At 39.9% G+C, this 24,867-nt stretch overlaps 2 protein-coding genes across 2 annotated transcripts in view; both read left to right on the forward strand.

Annotated features, from left to right (window-relative positions):
- The window catches only part of QSER1 (glutamine and serine rich 1), a 56,125-nt gene extending 50,345 nt beyond the window's left edge, over positions 1-5,780 (forward strand). Inside the window, exons 12-13 of the mRNA XM_075425377.1 lie at positions 995-1,090; positions 1,703-5,780. Of these exons, the coding sequence (XP_075281492.1) occupies positions 995-1,090; positions 1,703-1,843 (237 nt within the window). The 3' untranslated portion in view covers positions 1,844-5,780. The remainder of the gene's footprint in view (positions 1-994; positions 1,091-1,702) is intronic.
- Positions 5,781-15,877: 10,097 nt separating this feature from the next.
- On the forward strand, positions 15,878-24,867 carry DEPDC7 (DEP domain containing 7). The gene is made up of 9 exons (XM_075425963.1): positions 15,878-15,977; positions 18,149-18,536; positions 20,530-20,660; positions 21,557-21,746; positions 22,531-22,745; positions 23,794-23,936; positions 24,135-24,260; positions 24,364-24,442; positions 24,630-24,867. Exons 1-9 carry the CDS (start codon positions 15,905-15,907, stop codon positions 24,842-24,844), a joined length of 1,560 nt encoding a protein of 519 aa, XP_075282078.1. The 5' UTR covers positions 15,878-15,904; the 3' UTR covers positions 24,845-24,867.

A 24,867-nucleotide genomic window follows, 5' to 3' on the forward strand; every position in this document is an offset into this window, starting at 1 on the left:
TGGTGTTGTGCTTCTCACCTGCTGTAGCATCCCAGACAGCAGAGCCCTGCTAGAGCCCCTTCTGCTTCTGTCACCCCCAGAGCAAGGACTGAGCTTCAGACCCTGTTTCTGCGTAGCAGGCAGCCTCCTGGACTGTTGCTGAAGCAGCAACGTTTTGCCTTCAACATTGCGGTTATGGTAAAATCACTGCGTAGCTCATAATGAGAACATTTTCTTAAACTCGCTGCAGAATCTCTAAACTAAATGATACAATAGCTTCCAGTTGAAAAATGAAAAATTAGTGTTCATACTGTAAAAACTGAGATTAGCTAACACTTTTTAAAAATTCAGTTCTGTATTGCTCCTTTCCTCATTTCCAACTGCAGAATAAAGCTGTATATCTTAAGTTTAAAAAAAAGGTTTTAAAAAGTAACACGGCAAAGCTTGAAATGTACACATTGGTTATTTCCATGGTATTCCTAGGGAACGCTACAGATAGATTTTGCGAGGTACTGGCTCACATAGGCTTGCCTCCCAGCAGTAACCAGTGGCTAGACAAATGACCTGCACATATAGCCCACGCTCGTGTTTCTTGCCAAACTAACAGAAGTGTTAGATAAGTATAGATCAGCTCTTCTGAAGCACAAAGTGTATGCTTTTTTTGCAATGATACCCATTAATCTGGTAGGAAAATAGTTCAGCTTTGGTAATTTTTGCAGTGGTTCTTAAGAAGAGAGTTCTTGCCCGTTTTAGACTTGCAGGGCATTCAGGAGTATTGAAAGCATTCTCAGAGCTAATTTTGATAAAATAAAGTGGTAGGGAAAGTGGAGATAGGAGATAATTATGATGTAATATAAATTGTAGTGTACCAAAGTATGTCAAAGCAATTATTTGAATGAAGTGCTTCGTTTCTGAAGTGTTGAAAAAAAAAAATTGTTTACAGATGAAAACATTTGTCATATCTCTGTCTTGGATAATGACATGAATTTACCTGAAATAACTGTTCTTTTTGCAGGAGTTTACGGTAGATCCGGAAAAAATACAGTTGTATTCTTTGTATCACTCACTCCATCATTACAAATATCACATATATCTCACGTGTAAAGAAAAGGTAAGTACTGTTCTCATTGAAATACTTTTACATTCATTCAGGGGATTTATTGAGGGAATTGAGTCGAACTAGAGGGACTGTTCCTTGCCTCTTGGTAACTGAGTGTGAATTGTACCCTACTATTTTAATTAGCTCTTCATGGCAAAGGAAGGGGTATGCTGAGAACATATGTTGCCCTTAAAGGGCATTTCTGCCCAGAAAATTGATACGAGGCTTACAAGGTTTGCATGAAATCAGTTTCCCTCAGGATACGTAAGCATTCTTCACTGTTAGCCAAAATAAAAGAAACAAATTTTATCAGTGTGTGTAACTCCTCAGATCTAGAAGCTACTTTTTTTGTCTTAGAATGCCCACTCCTGTATTTTTTTTGCAAATCCTCTGTGGAAATATTCCATTAGCAGAAATACGAGAGTTGAGCTCTGGCTCAGTTGTTAAGAAATGCGTTTGGGGGGACATTTTCACTTGTTTGTAAAGCTTAAAGATTTTCTTCCAAAGAAGTTTTTTACTTAACTGCAGAATATTATAAAAATAAAAATTCTGAAATACTGGCAGCCTGACCTGTATGTGTATGCATCTCTCTCTCTCTTCCCCTCCTTCTCTTTTTTAAAATAGATTTCTTCTGTTCAGAAGAAGAGTGCAGATCTAGGACAGGAAGAAATTGTGCAGCTGTGCATGAAAAATCTAAAATGGGTGGAGGATCTTTTTGAAAAGTTTGGTGAACTTTTGAATCATGTCCAGCAGAAATGCTCATAACAAAAGCGTATCCCAAATCTCACAGTTTTCTGCGGCACTAACCTGATGGAAGAGAAAGCTTGGAGAGAGGCTCTGATTTCTTTTACAATGCCAGACTGCGTTCTTGTTCGTAGCCATTTTTATTTCTCTTTATGGAACTTTGTGCCTTGGCTCTTGCTGAGGAAAAGTCATGCTGCCAAGGAAATCAGTCCTTTGGAGATGGAACTAAGCGTAAACCTAACCACATTTTTAACCTGAAGAATTATTTTCTATTTTGTAAACTATTGGATGACTTAGTTTTATTTTCAGAAATGTTTTTGACAAGTGATAAAGCATGCACTACATATACTTTTTTCTTTATTGCTAAAAAGATAACAACACTTAAAATACTACAGATTTTTCCATCCCTGATTAAGCGACAGCAACGTCGGCGTGGGGGTAAACTAGTTTTTACATGTCTGGCCGCCAAATTTAGAGTTTTGTACATTTTGTGAACAGAGCCGGAGTGACATCAGTTTCTGCATACGTATATTGCCATCATAAAATCCAGAAATGTCATTATGCTTTATGGACTCCTTTTACTATTGTCATGTTCAGGAGACTGAACATGGAGTTGGTGCAATCCTATGACTGCTTTTTGTGTCAAATTATATTGTAATGAAAGACAATGACCTTAACTATTTTCCCTGTTTTGAAGAAAAAAAATATTTTCCTTTATACTGTGGTTTTTTTTCTTTTGGGAAAAAAATTTCAATTGTACATTTTATCTCACTAATAGTTGTATTTTTCACAGAGAAAATATTGTGGTTAAAATTGTTTCATGTATCTTTGTAATACACTTTCCATTGTTTTCAGTAAATCCTGTTCATTTATATGTTGATTTCATATTGTAAACTATATATCTCGAGGTAACCCTTTTGTTTATACAGGTTTGCTTCAGTGTTAACCAGAATAATGCATACTAGACTAGTTTTGCTTTAAGTGTAGTTGTGTTAGACACTGCAGTTATTTTCTGATACGTGAAAATAAATTTCTTACTAAACTAGCACTTGATTAACTGAGAGTTTAAATGAAGAGCTACTACACTTTATCTTCGTCAACAAAGATTGATGATTGAATAGACTATATGCAGTGTTAAACACAGCTTACATAATTGTTTGTAGAACTGGCAGTTGCAGAGCTGTTCTCTTTTTGGTGCCTTTCAAGTCTTCAGACATCTTTGTAGCTTTTTTCCCCTCCAGTTTGTTAACAGTTAGTAGTGCCACTAGTCACACTCAGACAATGAATGTAATGGGCTCTAATCAGGAGAACATTTTCTTTAAATTTGCCAACAGAATGCCTTACCGAGTCAATACTCTCCTGGCATCCTAAAAAAAGTCATGTTGTTTTTTTTTTTCAGATAATGTAGAAAAAAAATTCATTCCTTTGTCCTTCCACTGCCACTTAGTGCCTTAATTTCAGCCAAGAAAGCAGGGTTCACTATTCATTGGCCAAATGGAATAATGTTCATTGCCATGCGAGCTTTTTTCCCGTTATCTGTTTTGATCCTATTTAGTTGTTAAATATTCATTAGACCTTAGAACTATAAAGAGTTTAATGAATAGATGTGAACATGAGATGATTTGATCTTGAGTAACCAAATAGGGGTTTGAATATTAAAGTATGTACAGAATTTTAGCTGATTAGTTTTAGAACCTTGTAGGATGTTTACCATATTTCCAAAGCTTTTCATCTTTTAAAAGCAATAATTCTCCTTTACAATTTTTATGCAGACTACAGTGAACAGAAATGGGTGCGTGCCCTTGCCTTTTTTAAAGCCTCTTCGTAGTGGTTTTGCTTTAAAAAGGGAGGTCACTCATGTTAATAGATGCGTTGTGCTACTGCTATAGCTACTATAATCCAGGAGAGCGAGATGGATGTGGGTTTAGGAAGAATGTGCAGATTGCAGGAGCAATCATGAAGCTGATTCATTTTCCCAGTGAAAAGAAGGGCAGCCACAGGGTTGAAGAGTTGCTGTTGTTTCAGCCGTACCGTGTTGAATCTGGCAGGAGCCAGAGTTTAGGTGGTGAAATCAAACAGCAAAGTTACCAGCATTGGTAGCAGTCAGCTATAACTATTTTACTGTAAATATGCACACGGGAGATGTAGTAGAAATGTGCCTGGTATACTCTTTAATCGATAGTGGGGGTTCCCAAATTTCCTTAGTGTGTTCCCGTACTGGTGGGGGTGGTTGGCAGTGTGTGTAGGTTCGTGAGAGGTATTCACTTGCCCGGGCAGTGTTCTGTTGTCACATTACAGTGATACACGCAGCACAGTTTGGGAATTTCTAATCTGTAGTTTGAAAAATGAGTAGGGTGCGGACTGAGGGAACAATCAGAATGGCTCCTTGATGGTATAGTAAAGAACTCGTCAGACTTTGTGTCTCACACCTCCCTTCCTAATATGACTATGAAGCAACTAATTGAGAGGTCTCTGTGCTTTCTAAATGATTTCTATACTGCTGCTGTGTACTTACTCTAGATATCTGAATCTAGAAGTAGCTTTAGGAAGCTACTTGTTTTAATCCAAGTCCTTAGAAGCTGAAAGAAGAAAGGAGAGGCTTTTGGAGTAGCTTGTCCCTGTTTAAAAAGAAGGTAATTTTAGCAACAACCATTTAAAAAAAACCAAGCGAAAAACTGGCCAGGATGCTCTGCACTGCCATAGAAGGTGACCTGGCTTATTTTTGGCTGTTTTATTCCCAAGGCCAGTTAAACAAGCACTGTGCCTGTAGAAGACAGGAAAAACCTGTCTTGAATAAAAGTAACTACCCCAGGCTATTAAAGATTGATGTAATGGAGCTTCCATCTTTGTCTTGAGCTGCAAAAATGGTGGCTGGATTATTAATTTACCCAATCAGAATAAGTAAAAACATGGATCTCTCAAGTGTGTTGAAGGATCATAAATCAAATTAAAGCTTTGATAGTGGGATTGAAGAGGTTTTTTATACTGAAGCAAACTTAGAAAACAGTCAATGTACAAATTATTTTTTTGCACAAATACTTTGCTTTGTTCTGTTGCATTTTAGATAATTCTGCACCCACACCTCAATTTTTTTTTTTTCTTGAAGTAATAATGAGGTCTTCATCCTTTAACATCTGACAGTGGAAATTGAGCACTCATTTGACTGCAAGAGAAGATGCACTAGGAAGGAACAAAACCCTCCTTAGTCTATGAATTAACAAAAGAGAAATTAAACTAATTGCATGATGAATTATTTGGGTTTTAATTTCACTATTTTTTTCTTTAGTATGGCATCCCTGTTTACATTGGATTTATTTTTACTGAAATACAGTATTTCTCTGAAAGGCAGGTTTTCTTTGAGATGCTGCTTCCAAAGTTTTGCTAGCAAAAAATCAGAGACAAAATTGGATTGAGAAACTGTTTCTGAAAATGGCTAAGGACTTTAGGGTCTTTTGAATTTCTAAGGCATGTATTGTATTCATATATTGTCAGAATGAAATACTACTTTTTGAAGAGTCAGATCTTACAGGCTGTCTTCCAAGTAAATGATTTCCATGGGGAAATATATTTTAAATATTATTTAAATATTTACTACTATTTAAAACAATTTTAAAACAGAAAAGCTAATACTATGGTCACGAAATGTCGGTGTGTCATCAACCATTTCTTATTTCGTTGCCAACACTTGGCATTTGGTCTCTCTTACCCTGTTACATACGTGTGCATTACAGAATGCACATCCTGCCATATCTTATTGTTTAAGCTAATATTAACATGTCATTGGTAACAAATGCATGTTTTTCTGCATATCTCCTCTACATATGGCAAAAATGAAACTAGGGCTAATTTGAAGACACTTTATGCGTTCTTAGTCTAGATTTTCAGGTGGTCCGTAATACAATGTATGGAAATGTGAAAAAGGACAGTTTTGTACCATTCATGATGTTATTAATTAAACCCATTAAAGTGAAAACACTTTTTAAACAAAAACTTTATAATGCTTAGTCGTTTATTGTTAAAAATTAAGTCTTGAAAATTAGGTTGTTGGAAAAAAATTGGCAATTTAGACTACGTTTTCTGATCTCAATATGAAGAAATACAGTTTTAGGGTTTGGGTGGGTTTTTTTCCATAATATTGCAGGGATCGAACATGTCTGGTGTTTTATGTTTATGAGTTCTAAATGTTCTGAATAATTTTCACACTGTATCTGCCAGGTCTTAAACTGATGTGATAAGTGAGGAGCCAGACAACTGGGGTAAGAGCGAGACTACTGCTGTGATTCAGGTGGTTTTTTGCTCTACTGTTTTGTTTTGTTCTCTTTCTTGCTAAACTGGAATATCTTCTCTACGCACCTATGGGAAGAAATGGTGCTGTAGAGGGTTTAGTCTTTTTTTTTTTTCCCCAATTACAATGAATTACTCTGGATATTCTTACAAATATTTTTCACACACACAGAAGGCTGAAGTCCCATGATGTGGATATTGGCCATAAAATACATGGTAGGCCTTCTCTGAGCCACTTGCTTGCAGAAAAAGGTGAATATGAAGGGCTGGAATTTTTTTTTTTTTTTATGTTTATGTGTATGAGAGCTGCTCCCCAAACCAAGAGGAGTATAAATGAGGCATTTGCCTACGGAGTTGATTGTTATTTTCTTCCAGAAACACTTTGGGAGGCAGGTAGGCACAGGGAATGTCCCATTGCACTGTGGAGGCTGAAGCTTTTGCTACTGCATTCCACATACAAGTTAGAATTTATGAAGGGTTTGTTGTTTTTTTTTAAAGGGGAAAAAAAAGGCAAGCAGCTGAATGTACGCAGCTTTTTAAAAGAGAACAGCAGCTCCTGCTATCAGCAATGTGTTGGTAAGTATCTTAGGCAATCAAAATAACTTGTTCTGCATTAGGTATTTGCCTGTCCTGTAGGAAACTTAACAAATCTTTGTTTTATTTCCAGAAAATAAAGAGCAGAAAACTGTCTTAAAATTCTTTTAATTTGATCTCTTATAAGAACACAGCAATAAATACAGAGAACAAGCTATTTATAAAGGAGAACAATAAAAGGTAAGTCAGGGAAACCAGCAAACAAACTTCTGCAGGGCTGTACTCCATCTCATTTGTCCTGGGTATGTCTTAGGTTTCTGCTTGTAAAAGTTCCACTGGGCTATTTCTTTTGCATGTGTACATTTAGTTTTGATTGGGTTTTGTTGGTTTTTTGTAGCTACCTGAGGCACAAAGGGTAGAGGGAAGTATCAGTAACAGCAGTGCCCATGAGCAGGACTAAAGGAGCAGTTCAGGCCCTTCGTTTTAGGAAAAAGAGAATAAGGTGGGAGGGCTCGTATTTGTGTGATGGTTCATACAGGAGGAACCTAGGGGGGAAGAGGGGTGGGAAGTTGGAAAAAACATGTGGTGGATCAGGTGTGGGAGGACATTGGAAAGGAAGAAGAATTTGGAAAGAGTGAGCCTAGGGGAGCTTCCAGAGTGGAGGTAGTTGAGGAGCAGAGGGTGCAGGAGTCGTCAGTGCCTCCTGGTCAGGACACAGCTTCAGTTAGACATGCTGCAACATATACACTGACTGAAGAACATTGACAAGCCAGCACCATGATCTGGTGGCCGGTGGACATTCCTAGCAGAGGTCCCACCATAGGGCTGTTGGCATTTTGCCACACACAATCACTTCGTAAGATTAATTCAGTCTAGCCCTAATTCTGCCTTTTGTTTTGCTGTAAAAAAGGGATTTCTTCAGTTTTGGAATGCGTGGATGCCAGTATATCTCTGTTTACAAACAGTGGTTTTTCATCGCCTCTTACTATAATCCATTTTCGAGTGTGTGTATTAGTGGACTGTGGTTCCTGCTCAGGTTGTGCTGTATTGTCAGTGTTGGCACAAGTATGAGAAAAGCAAAAGCCCTTTTAAGAATTATTTGTATTGCAATCACTGGAGACAATTTTTATTTTATTTTTGCAAATGCAGGTATGTCATCAAAAGTTCAGCACTTTTCTTCAGATGTCCATGTGAAGGGTTAAAAAAACCCCGTTATGTTTGGACTATGTCATAGCATGAATGGATTTCTCTCTGTGTGTAGAGTGTTTGAATTATGACCATTCTAAATAAAAACAAAAAATGCTACAGCCCTGTGCAAATTGGGAACTTGATGTAGCTAAGGGGATTTATTTGGAAATAAGTTGCTAATATTTTAATCAGTCCAATCAGGTCTTCTACCTTGATTTGGATGAATGTGTGCATGGTAAGCATACACTGAAATAGCTGTTAGAAGAGGGGCATTCAAGTAAATGCACATTAGTAAGAAAAGGAGTAATATGAAAATGTGTGAGTAATGATGCTAGCAGTAAACTAAACTAAAATTTCCATCCAGTATACAGTTAATATATTAACTTTAAAATACTGTAACTGAGTCCTTATGGAATGTGCTAAGTAGTTTGTGTAACATATAATTTGTGTAACAGCTTCAAAATCAGAGTATTTATCTTCTGGACACTGAGATGTTTACACACACAAGAGAATTCTAATTGTGTGTCTGATCCTGTGCACATGATAAAGGTTATAAATGGTAGGGGCCACTCCTTGCTCCAGTTGCTATTTTTTTATAGATGTTTTTGGTTCAAATTATGATAAATTAAGTCTATCTTTATTGTACGTGTGTTACTTGAAATGTTAAACGATATCCTGTATCATTGGGAGTACATGCTATAGCCTTCTAAGTCCTCCCACTGCTTGTGATAGCAAGACCTTTCAAGTAAAATTATGTTATTTGGCATCATCCTCTCCTTTCTAACTGTGGTGGCTGCCAGTGTGAATTGTCTATGTATTATTTAAGTATTACATATTTTTGCTGCGGCAGCAGAAGGTAAATGGTATGATAATTGAATAAAAGCTGAAGCATCAATGTTTTATCATGTGGTTAGGTCAAATTGGTAACTCATTCAGAGCTCTGGGAGAATAAGGATTTAGATCTGTTCTCGAAGTAAAGGAGCTTTGGTGCTTTCTGAAACCTCCCATATTTTTGTTCTTGGTCAGCGTGTGGAAATTACCATCCCTGCAGCTTTGGGAACAGAAGAGAGTAAGCGAATGCTTTTTATTTGCTTCAGTGCAAGGTCCAGCAACTTACAGCCAGAGATGTAGTTCAACCACAGTCAATGGACTTTGCACTAAAAGAGTTGAAGAAAAAGCTCACGTGCTCAGTGAGAATCCAAGTGTTGCAATTCTGGAACCAGATGGGTTTTTTTTTAAAAAAAAGGATAATACAAGGTGCTTGGCTGGAGATTGTTACTTTATTTTTGATGTGAACCTGCAAGTTCTCTTCGAGTTTTAGTGGCGTAGCAAGGCTCTCTGTAGGATGCTTCCAGGGCCATTTTCCCATTTTAAACTGTGGGCCTGGCAAAACATGGCACAATTGAGTTTGGTGGCCCCAGCGCATTGTACAGTAATATAAAATATGGATTATAGATTGCTGCTTGTAGCATACGGAAACAATAAGCCTGATCCTCTGCTCTATAACACAAGACTTTTGGACGGTGTAAATATAATTGGTATGTAGCTGTTTTCTATGTAAGTCAAAAAAAATGGTCAAAATCAGGAATTCAGTTATGCTTGGCAAATCCATTAAGAGTTCTCACTTTCCCCCCCTTTATCTATCAGCTCCTTCTATCCCATTAATCCGATGCCACTAGTGACTGCTTACTTTGGAAGTAGGGACATGAAACTTGTCCCTGGTAGATCAGTGTAAGTTACTACCTCACCATGCTTCAGCTGGAAATCACTGCTCATTCACAGAATCACAGAATCACAGAATGTTTGGGGTTGGAAGGGACCTCTGTGGGTCATCTAGTCCAACCCCCCTGCCAAAGCAGGGTCACCTACAGCAGGCTGCACAGGACCTTGTCCAGGCGGGTCTTCAATATCTCCAGAGAAGGAGACTCCACAACCTCCCTGGGCAGCCTGTTCCAGTGCTCCGTCACCCTCAGAGGGAAGAAGTTCTTCCTCATGTTCAGACGGAACTTCCTGTGCTTCGGTTTGTACCCATTGCCCCTTGTCCTGTCGCTGGGCTTTACTGAAAAGAGCTTGGCCCCATCCTCCTGACACCCACCCTTGAGATATTTGTAAGTATATATTAGGTCCCCTCGCAGCCTTCTCTTCTTCAGGCTGAACAAGCCCAGCTCCCTCAGCCTCTCCTCGTAGGAGAGATGTTCCAGTCCCCTCACCATCCTTGTAGACCTCCGCTGGACTCTCTCCAGTAGCTCTTCATCTTTCTTGAACTGGGCAGCCCAGCTGGACCACAGGCTCTCCACGATTGTATAAACTGGTGAGAGCCGCTCCCCTAATCCTTCGTGAACTTGCCTAAAGCCACTTCCAGTAGTAGTTAAGTTAGTGCATTTGGGCGTGTGTTGCAATATACAGGAGTTCGCACTCAGTTACTGCAGCTCACCTGAGGAATGGTAACTCCCAGCTGGGCAGATGGTAACTTCTAATGTTTCAGTTATTTGTGTCTGATTGTACTTGTTCGTTCTGGTTGAACAGGTTTCTGGTGTGTAGATGACAGTGAATCGTTACTGTTCTGTGAGGAGTCTTTATCCAAACAGTGTTGCTAGGACTGTGCCATCCTGTGCACATTAGGCATGCTATATTCAATCTCTGGTTATAATATATAATCATTCTTGAATGTCTCAGAAGACTTCCAGAGGAAAAGTCGAAAAATCCATTTAAGACAAAATTCCTTAGTATTCATTAAGACTGAGCAGCAGAGGCTTTTCCTGGTGTTTGGTGACATTGCTCAGAGTTTTTGCACCCTGTACACTTCCTTACAGTAAACCGTCTCAAGTAATTCCGGCTCTGACTCGCTTCTTTCCAGCCAGGCCCTGCACGTGGGTTCTTGCTCGGGGAGCAGCGTGTTCCACTGGAGGTCAGTGTGCACCAGTGCAGGCTCAGCGTGTGGCCTCCCTGCCCTTCGTTTGCCATCGCCCCGCTTGGCTTGGTCCTGCAGTCGCATTGGTATTCCAGCCCAGGAATGGAAGGATTGCGCTCCTGAACAATGCGCCCTTTGTCAAGTCAGTCAGTCATCCAGAAGTGTCTGTCCTGGGAACTTATTTATTGTTCCAGCCTCTTCAAAAAAGCAAGGGTGGAATCCTTACAGATTTCATATCAGTATAAAATACTGGAGTTTGTGCTTTGGGAGTAAATCGTACTCTTGCCCAAGCAGGAGTGCACCTGCAAGGAGCCTCTCCGCGGTGGGGCAGATGTGGTAGGCATCATGGGTTGAATGTTGCAGGATGGCATCACTGTATCCCACAAAACCTACTACTACATGATCTTTTTTGATGCACATGTGGACAGGAAGCTGGGACTCGGCAGCGTGAGTTTGTGAATAACCTGCTCTGCATCGTGAGGGAGAGTGCCGGTCCTCTCTAACCCACGGAGTTCAGCCCAGAGCAAACCTCTCGTGCTCTTTAGTGCAAATATCAGAACACGTTACTTTGTAATAAGACAGATTCACTGCAGGAGTTCTTTCAACTTCCTTCATATCTGTCTGGCATATCAAATAGCCTTTTGCAATCCGATATTGTATGAATAGCTGTTGATTGTCTTAAATTTGAGATTAATAAACGTGGAAGAGAGTTTTCTGATTTTTATAGGAAAATTTCAGTATTACAAAACAAAGTATTGGACTTCGTATCTTCATGCAATGAAACAGAGGAAATTTGATAATGTTATAATTGTGACTTTAAAAAATAGTAATTTCTGTAACTGAAGCTGTTGATTTTCCCTTATATGAGTATCTTTATGCGACAGTGAACCATATATCGAGATTTAATTTGTCTCATCATTTGTGAATGGAGTGGAGCAACATGTTAGGGGTTACTGTTTAAAATGTTCTTTCATCAACTTCAGCGCTGCAGTGAATAAAGGCATTGTTGACATTTAAGTGGGGAAAAAACAAAAGAGTAACTGTTCTAAATAACTGGAATATTTTTCTGAATTTTTATGGTAATTATTAATTGCTATGGTTTTTCAGAAACAGCCATAAAGATTGGGTTCAATAGATCCTTGCGATTATGGCAATAAAATTTTACATGCATATAAATTTATGCTGTGTTGACATATACTTAATCTTTAAAGCTTCTATTGTTATGGGAAGATACTTGAAATTGAAAGATAAAAGTTCAGTGTGAGAGTCTTCTGTAGACTGATGTGTTTATGAGATGTAAGATTAGAATTTGAAATGCAGAGTCTATGTTAATCCTTCAGAAAAGTGGGATCTAAATTCTTTTGAAAATAAGAAAATGGACAGCATTCTTCTGTAAGAATGCCTCTTTATAGTCTTGTCAATTTTCAGTGACAATAATTTTTTCGTATTGTTTTGGCACTTAAAGTGTGAATAATAATTGGGACATTGAACATTTCTTGGATTCAGAACATTTTGTTTTCCAGGTTTGGGGTCCTTTCAGTTTTTCTAAAAGTTTTGAAATTGGAACAGCCTGTTTTCTTTGTTTCTTTCAAGAATACATAACATTTCCCAGTCACTTAACCAAGCATTGATCTGCTGTAGATGAAACAGCAGCACCCCATATTTTCTATTAATGTGTGTCCATCTTTTTTAGGTAACACATCCCCCAACTTTTGTCTTTTCAATAATGATATTGAAAGACTTAATCACACAGTCATTTTTTACTTTGTGAGGTCTTGCATTCAATTATATCTCCTTCATTTGTGCACATAATATCTGGAAATTACAGGTGCTCTCACATCCCGATACTGGTTGGCTGTCCACAGCTTCTAAATTCATTATGGAAAAAGCTAGACAGCGCTTTACGTGAGGGTATTCATCAGTTTCTCGCTTTGTGATGATGCAAGTTTCCGTTTTGCCTTCTCTCTCCTCATTATCAGAGAAGACCTGGATGTGGGTGACAGCCCACATTATCCTTTATCATCGTGTTTATCCTCAAGCAAGCACTTAATTGACATGAGTAATCAGATCCTGAGCAGCAGGCAGGCCTGAATTTGTAGCTGTTGAATTTAAATACTCTTGTTTCTGCTGTATGCTTCAATTAAACCCTACAGTTCTTACATAAGGCTCACAGAAATTCTTGAAAACTGAATTTTGTGAATTCTTCAAAATGTAGGCCAATCTCTTTATCCTGTTCTAGTTGGTGGGAGCATTTCTAAATGACCTGGAAATAAATCTAAGTAGATTTTTCTTTTGCTGTTCCTCACTATAAAGATTTTTTACAACAGTTTCAAAGAATCTGACAGAACTGTACGAATTAGGACTCGGTGGCATAATTTGTTAAAAATACATTTTAGTCACCATAACTAGATCACAAAATTGTTGTTCTGTGTGACTTCACATAACACTGTTAGATTGAAAGCCAGCAGTAAAGCTGTCCGTATCATCAGACTTCCTTCACAAGTGCTGTTTACAGTCTCCCTTGCAGACTTACGCCCTACAGACCAGGTTTTGATATATTTACCTGCAGTAGCATCTGTCTCTAGGTAGTCCTGTATTTTTCAGTGGAACTGCTTTTGGAGCAAGGTTACTGTTCCATGGGCATGTAGGGATGCCACTAAGGTGGTCCTAAGGGACTGGACAACTGAATTATGTTAGTTATGTCTTTGTAACTGGCATTCTCTTGTGCATCCTGTGTTCAACTTTGTGGAGCTTAATTTGGGGAAAAGACTGTGGAAGGTGAAGCCAAATATAGCGTGCTCTTTCATTCTGAAATCTTTCCACCTCAGTCTAAGGAATTGCATCAGCTAAGAACGACCATACTGGCTGCATGAGATTCCGTTCTTTAAAATGACTATGTAAAAAGAATAAGTTACTATTGTATATATTAATGATTACATTAAAATATATCTGTGCTTTAGGAAAGCATTTTATAATAAAGTTATTGGAAGAAATACTACAAGATGTATAGCAGTTTTTAATGTACTTTGATACCAGATACTGTTTGACAGCAGCTGGCTGACCAGCCAGTAGCTGCTGTCTGCCCATGGAGAAACTGGTGTGCTATGGTTGTGGTCACTGTGTGGAAACATGAAAGCAAAGGAAGAAATACAGGGTAGACTGCTGATCATCTACTAATAAAATAGAAGAATAAAAATCTTAAAAACTTCTAGTTTAGCAGCTTACAGTGCATGAGGTGTGGTTTACTCTGTTCCCTGCAAGCTGTATTTTGACAAATTGTCCTCAGATGTAGGGTGTAATGTTCTTGTTAACTGATCAGTACACATCACATTTGAGAATGTTTGTACTTCTAAATTCTCTCGAGATTACAGTGAACCATTGCAGAGTGATTGACTGCATCACTTTATTTCAACAGCTATGCAAAAAAAAATTATTTTTACAATGAACTAAGGTATTTACTGGTTTGCAGTTAATATATTTTGGCAATGCATCAAAAAAGTTTAGCACCAAACTATTACAAAGTAGGGAATAATAAAATAATGCATCATGGAAATCCCCATTGACCCATGCATTATGTATCTTTTATTAGGTTCTGAATGGCAAATGTCAAAACAGACAGTTGTAGGTCAGAACTACTTTTTTTAGCATCTTGGCCTCTTCCCCCAAGAAAGAAATCTCGTTTGTCACTTCCTATTGTTGAAAACAAATCTGAACTTTTATTTTCAAAGGCTGGCATTTTGCTACAGTTTGAACAGATTCCTTGCCCAGAGACTTAAGACGTGTTTGTCTGAAAGAAATCAACGAGCACTTCCACTCTTAGAACTCTCCATTATTAAATACTTTACTGCTCTGTCAGTGAAACATGAAGATATGTTTGTTTGCCTTAAGTTTGTGGTATCTTGTTCCCTGTACCAAATGTTCACAGCTTAACATTAAGCAAGTCCATTGTTTATTCATTTGTATATGATAAACAAACTTTCAGTGCCCTACCTTTAAGTGTGACAAATAAGGATAAAAGAAGGCTAACTTGAGCTTCAGTGGGTAGCAGACATCCTGCACTTTACACCTGCTTGCATGGAACTTGCTGTAGAACAGGTGAAGATTTCACAGGGGATTTGGTTTTGCAAAACGGCCATCAATACTTCAATACTCTGAGAACTCAAAGTGATTTTTCGTGTCGCTTGTAATATCTATATTATTTGGGTTTTAATGTGCAGTATATACTCTTTGAGTTTGTGTATCATGGAGATCAGTTTGGCTTTGTATCTGCTTCTGTTGAAATCGGTCCAAAAATACAATTGAATTTTATGTTGTCCTAATACACTATCATTGAGTGAGAATCATCAAAGTATTCCGTACTTAGTGGAAAATGATGTTGGATCTCTCAGCTGTTTCCTGCAGACAGTGGAAAAAACTTTTATGACCCTGAAAGTGAGTTTATTCTTTCATTCCAACAACAAATACCTACTGCTATAATAAATAGCTCGTGGAAGACATCAAAGGAAAATTTTAACTGCATGTGGTGGTTAAGCCGTATGTCCTGGTAAGAAGCAAGAACACTTGAATTGTGAATCCATGGTCACATACGAAGGCCTATTCTTGGGTAAATTTAGAAGAAATAAAGCTGACCAGTTTGATTTTTTAAAAATTACGCAGCAAATGTGGGGGAAAATGTGCATTCTGTGCTTTAACAACAAGGTTGTATATCCTATTGCTAGGAACGCAGGGCAGCACTCGTATCGCTGTGGGAAGCGTCAGGGTCTTACCGCTCCGGTGTTTCTGTGCAGACAGCGCCGTTACCGGGTGGGAGCAGCAGCAGCAGCGCCCTCTCGCACCGCCATGCTCTTCGCTGCCTGGTCTCCCCGGAGGCAGTCGCCGCTCGTGGATCCCGCCGGCGGTCACCTTCGCAGGAAGGAAATGGCGGCGATCTGTCCGGTTGGCGGGGTGCCTCGGCGGGGCTGAATTTCCCCTCAGCAACCTCCTCTGAGGCGCTCCCGCCTCGCGGCAGCCCGGCGGCACGCGGGAAGACATTCAACCGCCGCCGCCGCGCCCGCCCCGGCCCCGGCCCCGGTCCCGACCAATGGGAGCGGGCGCGGGCGCGGCGGCCCCGCCCCCCGGCGGGCTACCTCTCCCCGCGGGCGGCGCACGGCGCGGCAGAGCGGGTGATGGCCACGGTACGGGAGAAGGCGGCGGCTCTGAGCCTCAGCGCGGTCTGCAGCCCCGCCGCCAGGCCGCCGGGTACGGGACGGGCCGGGGGGGAGCGGGCAGCAGGCAGCGGGCGGGGTGCCCTCAGCCCGGGCCTGGCGGGGACAGCTGGTGAGGCGAGGCGGGTCTGCTCTGCCGTGCTGCGGGCTCGTCGCCGTCCCGCCCTGCGCCTGGCCCCTGCCCGCCGGAAGCTCCGTGCCGGCGCCTTTCGCCGCTCCGCAGAGGCTCGGAAGGCGGCCGCTCTCCGCCGCCGGTGGAGGGAGGTGTTTCCCTCCGGGAGGCCCCGTCCGGGCTTCGCGCCCTCGCCGAACCCGGCGGACGGCGGGGGGTGGCGGGGGGCTCGTTAGTGGGCTGGAGGGGCTGCCGGCCGCCGGTCCGGAACAGCTGCTGCCCCGCTCCCCGCCGCGGGCACCGTGACTTCGCGAAGCCCGGTAGCCGTCTTGCCGCGCCTAATACCGCCTCCCCCCAGACGGTGTTCGGGGAGGGGGGGTGGGGTGGAAGGAGGAGGTGATAAAGCGGCGGTTAATAGCACAGTTACTGCAGGTACTGAGTGCTGGTATTTATTTTAGCAACAGAAACCAGCCTTGATGCGTGTTTGGTGATGTTGGGTTTGGGTTTTTTTTTTTCCTTCCAGACAGCTGTTCAGCTATTAAAATGCAGGGCTGGAAGGAAATTCTGTGTTTCGTTTTCTTTGTCCTGCCTGCCTGAAGGTATCATCGCGTTAGAGCACCAGCAAGTGCGTGTTTTGTCTGTCTTACCCTTGAAAGCTTTGGGAGGTGGAGGTTCTGGAAAGTTTCTACCTGGTTTGGTTCAATGCCTTGTGTTAAAAAGGATTTTTTTTCCTGATATAAATCTTTCTAGAAAACAGATGTCTAATTGATAATAGCTCTGAAGATAACTGTTGCTGTGTTCTGTAACACTGTTGGTGTGTTCAAATGCCATTGTATTCTATGCTTTTTTCTTTTTTTTCAATCTTAACTCTAACTTTCCCCCACCCCCAAGTTGCTAATTTCTGGGCTCTCTGGTAGGTGGAGATCAGCTGGAAATTCTGGTGCACAAAACTGGAATACAATTTTCTCATGCCACTTCAGACTAAACAGTAAAAATGCCTCCTGCATCTCTGTGGAAAATGTTCATGGTAATATGTTCCAGAATGAGTTGCATGTTGTTGTTGTGTTTTTTTTTAAACACTGCATCACACTGTTAATTCATTTGGTTTGAGGTCTTTCATAACCCCAGATGGCTTTCTGTAGGATTGCTGCCAACTCCTCATTCTGTATTTTGTTCTTCAGCATTTGATTTCCCTCTTCTTCCTCTGCTTTCTGTCTTAATAAATTATTCATCTGATTTACTGAAAAAAACATATATTCTAATTCTAGCCTCTCTGGTGGCTGCAACTCTTCCCAGTTAGGTGCCACCTGCAAGCTTTATAAATATATTCTGTATTTTTAAATCCTTCTGGAGGCTGAGTCTAGCCTGTGGTCAAACTATTAGTTGCTAGCATGCTATTCTTAATCAGATTGGTAAATGAGTAATGGTTTAGTGGTTTTATTGGGGGAGGGAAGGTTGGTTGGCTCAGGGAGGTGGCGTTGAGTACACAGAGGTTAAATCTCAGTTGGAGCTGTGGTGGTAGAAGGCTGTTCTGTGGGACAAGTGTTGACTGAGTGGTGTCTCGACAATTTTTGATCTTGTTAGTGATATGCTAAGTACTGATACTAGGTAGCATGGTCCTGTAGGAAACAAGGTTCTGATGTCTCTTCACCCCTGCTTCACTCTTCCCCTGCCCAGCTGTTTAGTTCTGTTGGTGTTAGCAGAGGAACTGGTGAGTTACAAGTACATGCAGCTAGCTTTTGGTTGTGGGAGTGTGTGCTTAGGAGTAGGTTCTGCAAGTGTAACCATTAGGCAATGCAGAAGCATGCAAAAAGGTAGTGTTAGAGTGGCAGGCTTAAAGAGTGCGAAGCTCCAGGTTGCAAAGCTTCAGGCTAATGTAGTGAGAGAACTGCCAGAGAGAGAGACATGGATACAGTGCAGCCAGACTTGCTGAGAGAGAGACAAAATGTTAATACATGAGCAACCCAAGCCAAACTGGAAATCTCAAAGATTTTTAAATCCTTACGACGTTCGTGAAAGCTAGTAGCCAGAAAGTGGGCAGTTCTTTTCTAATTGCAGCATGAATTCACTCTTTATGCTTTCTCTGTTCTTAGGCTTTAGCTTGGCTCAGAAACCATTTGGAGCAACATATGTCTGGAGCAGCATTATCAATGCACTTCAAACTCAAGTGGAAGTGAAAAAACGTCGCCAGAACCTGAAGTGCTATCATGACTGTTTTATTGGTTCGGATGCGGTGGATGTTGTCTTTGCCCATCTTTTACAGAACAAGTACTTTGGGGATGTTGATATTTCTCGTGCTAAAATAGTGCGTGTATGTCAAGCGCTGATGGATTATAAAGTATTTGAGGCTGTTTCAACAAGGGTCTTTGGAAAAGACAAACGGTCTGTGTTTGAAGACAGTAGCAGTAGCCTCTACAGATTCACAAATGTCTCAAACCAAATGGAACCTGATAAAGATTACCAACAGTGTACACCACAAAGGTTAGTACATGAAATGTGAAGATAAGAATTTTTTTTACAATAGAAAAATTTTATATATTCTGCGGGAGAGAAGGGAAAATTATTGTAGAATTACAGGACCAGGGATGGAGGGGGAAGTAGATACTATACAGGTGTTTGTGGCTGGAAGACAGGTAGGAAATAGCAATCCGAAGTGAGTAAATCGTTCGGCCTGCATAGTCACTTGTTTTCTGTCTCTGTTATCACATTGCCTTGCAGGAGTGGGGTAGCAGAGTGGAAATTAAGTACCTTACAGATACAGATCTGTTGGGCTCTAAACCAGTGTAACCAACTGGAATTCAGGTGCATCAGGCTAATGCAATGGAAAAATCTTTAGTCACTGTGCACCTAAGTCTGGCATAAGCCAGTAATCTATCCAGTTTTTAAGGAAAAAACAGGCAAAAATAGCTTCCTTTCATTATCTTAACTTCACTACACTTCAAATCTAGCTTTTTGAAATGTTTTCAGCTGTTTCTGTGAGGGTGTATGACTTGTTCCTAGGCTAGGTAGCATGCTGTTATGCTATTGCAAGCCATCGTAGAACCAGACAGAAATGCAGTTGTGAGGTTTTGTTTCCCCGTCTCTTTAGGAATGGGCAAAGAAAATCCTGGTACTAACTAAACCATCACAGTACAGATCACACTGCTATGTAGATGACACTTTGCCAAATAATTTCCCTTAAACAGTTTTTGTCAGGTGTTCATCTTTGAACATATTCCAACATATTCTTACAAGAAATTACATTCACATAGTTATTTGCAGATTCTGGCAATATGCATTTTTGAAAATTGCAAATAGTACTGACCTAAAAAGAAAATACCTCATGTGATTGATGTGTTCATGGGAGTAGCAAATGTGAACTTCAGCCCAGCTGATCAGAAAATTCTAAAAGCAGAGATTAAAACCAGATAGTTCCTTGGTCCTGCTTCTCCCCCCTCATTCCCCTCCCCCCCCCTTAACTAGCTCTTGTTCTATGCTAAACTGTCACACGTATTTATTTGGAAAGATGAGAATTTGTGAGAAATTAAAAACAATTTAATCAAACATGGTATTTAAAAATATATTCATCACAAGGGTTGTTAAAGCAAGATGTAGAATACATCAAACAAACAGTCATGAGACAAGGTTATTCATATCCGATTAGTATAGAATAAAGGTGTTTTCCTTCTGGGTAGGTCACAGATCCATTGGATTGCATTTCTTCATTTAGTGAAAGGAACACGTCTGTTGATACCGGCAGCTTGTCACATACATACCAAAGATAGTGGACATCAAAAGAATTTTGCTGGGCCCTAAAACAAAGAATCTATAAAAATTGATATTAAACAAATATGCTTGGAGGAATAGTAATTTTGCGGCCGGAGGTATTATGCTATCTACCTGATAGTGTGTGAAAGCAGTTATGAGAGGAACCAGCTAACACACAGAAATGGGTGACAGGTTTCTGGAGCCTTCCATTTGTTGATGGCATGAACAAGCCGCATAACTTAGCAATGGTGTTGCTGTGGAGTGACCACCTTCTAGGTTTTTCAAGAACAGCTCTTAATTTTTTCTGTTCTCACTTCGCCATCAGGAATAATGTCTTAAAATTTTGGAGGTTTTGAGGGGGGAATTTTGTTTGGGTTTGTTTTTTTTTCTTTTTGCTAAATTTCCCCTCCTTAAACATTTCCTCTGCTTAGACTTTCTCTGTAGTAGTTGAGGTAGCTGGCTGATGCTGGCTGTGACAAGTTCCAAGAGAGGAACTATGCACTTGCATGCAACTGTTTCACGCAAATAATTCTTTTAAGGTTTCATGTGTGACTTGGATGGAGAAAGTGTTGATGGGGGAGAGGAGGGAGAAGATTATGTAAATATTTGTATAGAGAAAACATGTTTTTGATCTCAGACAGTTACCCCTGTCTATATGTTACATGATATGTTTGGTTATCCATATATATGCATATAAACATATATATAAACTGTTTCTTAATCTCAGACATGAGAAGAGCGTGTTGTTTCACTCTACTCCTGTCAAACCAGAAAGCTTGGAGGATCTCTGGGAAAACCTAAGTTTAAAGCCTGCAAATACCCCTCAAGTGAACATCTCGGACAGTTTGTCCCGTCGAGGTAAGCCAAATAATGTCTCAGCCCTTTATTTGTGGGAGAAGGAAGATAATAACTGTATGACTGGAAAGGCTTATGTCTGTCAGATTAGAGATGGAGTCAAACTGACTCTCATAGTATTTTGTTTTGAACACAATGTCATAACAAAGGCAAATTTTATTTGTTGCAGGCTTGCTTTTTACCTTTTTATTTCATCAGACAGGAACCATTATGTCTAGCTGAAATACATCAGTGCTGAATTTTGTGGAGAGGAATATACAATTGTGTAGACCTTGACTTCAGTTAGGAACGTTCTTCATGATATTCAAGTACCTGCACTACTTCTGTGCTTGACTTAATCATGGCCAGTAGTCTACTGTTAGCTAAAACTCTTCCCTAGCTTTTTAACTGTGTACCTGCACTGTCCTGAACTGCTCTTTCAGTATTGTAAGAAACTGTTCCTGACAATTCATGTCTTCTCTCTGACTAAACTATGATCTAATATGTTTTTTTCCTTTGGTTAAAAGTGCTAATGCATCCTAGGAACTCTAAAAACTCATAATTGTGGAAGCTGTGATAAGGATAGTGTCACTGTTAGACTTCTCTTTTAATCCCTTATCGAGAACAAAGAAGGCTTGCAAATTGGAGCACCTAGAACATAGGGCACTTCAGACTTATCCAAAAAGCAATTCCCTGACCTTTGTAGTTAACTAAACAAATGGCTAATTCTTTCCTTTTGCGGTGATAAAATGCACTTAAAGCTGATAAGGGCCACACTCTCTGCTACTGTAAAACTTTATTTTGGTAAAATTAGTCTGTTAGGTTAGGACTGATGGGAGAAAGGGGAGTTGTCTCTTTCATAATCTCTCTTTCTGCACATGCTGAATCTCTGTGTGCTTTGTCTATTCCACCCTTCCCAGTTATTAATGAAGTATGGCAAGAACAAACAATTGCTCGTCTGCTGCAGCTTGTAGACCTTCCACTCCTGGAGTCTTTACTTGAGCACCAAGAGATCAGACCTCAGCTTCCACAGCCCAGGAAGGGAACTGGGTACGTCATCACAAGTAACTACCTAGACAGAGAGATTCTCAAGGCTTTCAGTGACTCACAGTAAGTATTCATCACTCACCTCTGCAACTTTGAAAAACTTTCTGCTTTCTTAGGAATGTAAAGCACGGTTGATCTTTGGGTAGAAATGTAGTAGTTTCCAGTGCTACAGAAAGGATGCGAGTTTCTGCCTGTTAGACTTGACTGGATTAATTGGTAAATACCAGTTGCTAAGCTCTAAACCAAAGGTAGCTGTGACAATTTGTGCTGAACACTGGAAGAGTTTTTGAATGCAGTGGTAGTATTTGATAGTATTCAGAGGGGAAATTGTTTGCTGCATTAACGGAAGAATAAAACATTTTGCTATCATCTTGACTTTTTTAAGTGAAAAAAATACCTGTGAGGGAATAGTTTAGTTTCTCCTACTATGCTAAAAAAGCCAAGAACACTGAGCCTGAAACTGTTAAAAATAGAGTCCGAAAAACTTTTACCAACCTGAGTCAGGTCGAGGTTCAGGTTTCTGTTTGTTTAGCAATAATTATGTCCTTGTCTAACAGCAGAGGACATCACTAACTTTAGGTTTAACTGCTTGTGACTGTTTACCTGTGTGGGTTACTAATTCTTCATCTTGATTAAATATGTAACAAATAGGTACATGGCTATGATCTACCTAAGTGTGTCAGGAAACGTGTCGTGGTTTTTTTGTGTCAATTACTAATGTATTTAAGTACTATGTGTTTAAGTACTCTCACACAGTGAGAAACCAGTCTTTCTGTGAAAAACAATGCAAGTGACTCTGAAAGACATGGGTAAGTAATGCTACAAAGTTAAATCCCCTGTCTCTCAGAACAGATGAATGGCTCTCGGCAGCAATAGATTGCTTGGAATATCTTCCAGATCATATGGTGGTAGATATTAGCAGGAACTTGCCTGATCAACCAGATAAAGCAGACATGTGGAAACTACTGCTGTTTGAAAATATTGGTAGATACTATGGCCAAAAAAAGGAGCCGTTGTTAAGCCATGCATCTGAAATTCATTTGGGAATTGCAGAACTACTAGGTAAGTAAAATAAAACTATATTCCTACGCCTATGAGATATGTACTGACAAACTGAGTATTTACTCCAGCAGCCAAGCTTAAAGGTTGATTTCTGCGAAGGTTTTTTATTTTCTAGTCGTGAAGACTGTGCTTTGAAATAAAGAGAAATTTTGATCCTGACTCTGTGTTCAGTTCTGTGTAGAACGGCTGTGAAAATGGAGTGCTATAATTTGGTAGTAGTTGGTATCCATGGAAATTAAATATCCATGGGAAATGAAATATAAATATGGCCTAATATTAAATACTTACGCCATAAGATCTAGAGTTAAAGCTGTGTGGATGCTTTGTATCCCATTCACAACTCTCCACTCCTGTCTGTAGAAATGTGCATTTTAAAAATTTTATGTTTAGACAGCATTTTAGAAAGCTTTTGATGTTTTAGTGGTCAGTTAACATCTCTCATCCCTATTCTCCTTATTTTTCATCCTTCTCTGCCTTGATGATTATTCTTGTTCAATGTTGGTAGGAATATTTTGTATTTATCCCATTCCTCCTCCCTACTTGATAAAGGGAGGATACTAGTACAACCCACATCATTTCAATAATTTACACATCTAAAATGGGTGTTCTGCATAGTAAGGCTAATCAAAACTTAGCGAAGCTCTACAAAATGGTTTGCAATTAATTCATCAAGCTAGCCCATTTATCTAGGATGTATTCCTCATTTCTTGTTAGATCTTGTTTCCACAACAAGAGGTCATTAATTTTCTAAGTAGAACTATTTTCCTCTTTCAGTATTTTGCATTCCATTCAAGATGGCTGAACTGCAATTCAACTTAATGGAAAGCGAGCTTTCTTAAATATTAGGCTAAAAGCCTGGGTGTGAGCTGTACACAGATTGTATGCAAGCAGCTCTCATCAGCCTGTGAGGAACTTTTGTGAGAATAAATTGCTTTGTTTGACCAGTTTGGTTTAGAGAGATGAACTTCTCTTCAGTGGCTAATTTAGGTGTTTTATTGGAACATTTATTTACATAAATATGGCAATAGGTACCTTTATGTCTCCCCAGTGAATGGGAAGATGGAGCAATCCTTAGAAGCTGTTCAGCTCTATTTGAAACTTCTAGACAGCCAAGTCAGGGAGGAGTTCAGAAGACTGCTGTACTTCATGGCTGTCGCAGCACATAGTTCCGAGCTCAAACTACAGAAGGAGGTAAATGTGCATACTTAACCGTTACGTGCTGCTTTACACTTACTGAAATCTAGAGTTCTCTGACACTGGTCAGAAACACATTTGTAGCTTAAGTATGTGACTACAGGAGAAGCAGGGATTCTAAAAACAAAGACAGTGCCTTTCTTAAAGGGGGAGACTAATTATCCTCTTCTGATCATATTTCACGTTATCCTTTAGAGTGATAACAGGATGGTTGTGAAAAGAACGTTCTCTAAAGCTATTATCAACAATAAAACCTTATCCAGAGGAAAAACTGACCTCTTGATCTTGTTCCTTGTGGATCACCAAAAAGACGTGTTAAAGGTAAGTGCTATAAAATGACCAGGCTTTTATTAGCTTGTATGATGCTGAGGCAGAATTGCCTTTTTCTAAGCTGCTGTTTGACTGTTTTCTCTTTCAATTCAAGATCCCAGGGACACTGCATAAAATGGTCAGCAATAAACTGTTGGCTTTGCAGAAAGGCCAAGATCCTAGTAAGATAACAGGTAACAGTTTAAACTGAACTTCTTATTCTTGTCATGCACCCAGATGAGAAATAGAAAGGACTGAGATGATGCAAAAAGACTCGCTGTAACAATGACCAGTTTGACTCTCAAGGAGGATGAGTCAGTAGAATCTCGAGGGTGGCTGAGTGTGGTGTTAACTACCTGAATGTCTCATGTTTCCTTTTAGGCTATACCTTTTGCCAAAAACTTGATGAAAGAGAGTATCGCTCCAATACAGAGAAGACCACAAAAGATGAGCTATTGTCTTTATTGAAAGCTATTGATGAAGATTCAAAGCTCTCTGACAAAGAGAGAAAGAGACTGCTAGGTCAGTTTCATAGTAGTAATCCAAGTATTTTTATGCAGTATTTTGGAGACAGAGTTACTAATATGTGTGTGTGATTTTTAGATTACTTTCTATACTT

The sequence above is a fragment of the Opisthocomus hoazin genome, chromosome 7, assembly GCF_030867145.1.
Source record: "Opisthocomus hoazin isolate bOpiHoa1 chromosome 7, bOpiHoa1.hap1, whole genome shotgun sequence".
NCBI lineage: Eukaryota > Metazoa > Chordata > Aves > Opisthocomiformes > Opisthocomidae > Opisthocomus > Opisthocomus hoazin.

Bases quoted from the DNA above. Each gene is read 5' to 3' on its own strand.
- DEPDC7 (XM_075425963.1), top strand. From the start codon at position 15,905: ATGGCCACGGTACGGGAGAAGGCGGCGGCTCTGAGCCTCAGCGCGGTC. The intron at 22,746-23,793 runs GTAAGTAAAATA...ATGTCTCCCCAG, and splicing joins GGGAATTGCAGAACTACTAG to TGAATGGGAAGATGGAGCAA. The intron at 24,443-24,629 runs GTAACAGTTTAA...GTTTCCTTTTAG, and splicing joins AGATCCTAGTAAGATAACAG to GCTATACCTTTTGCCAAAAA.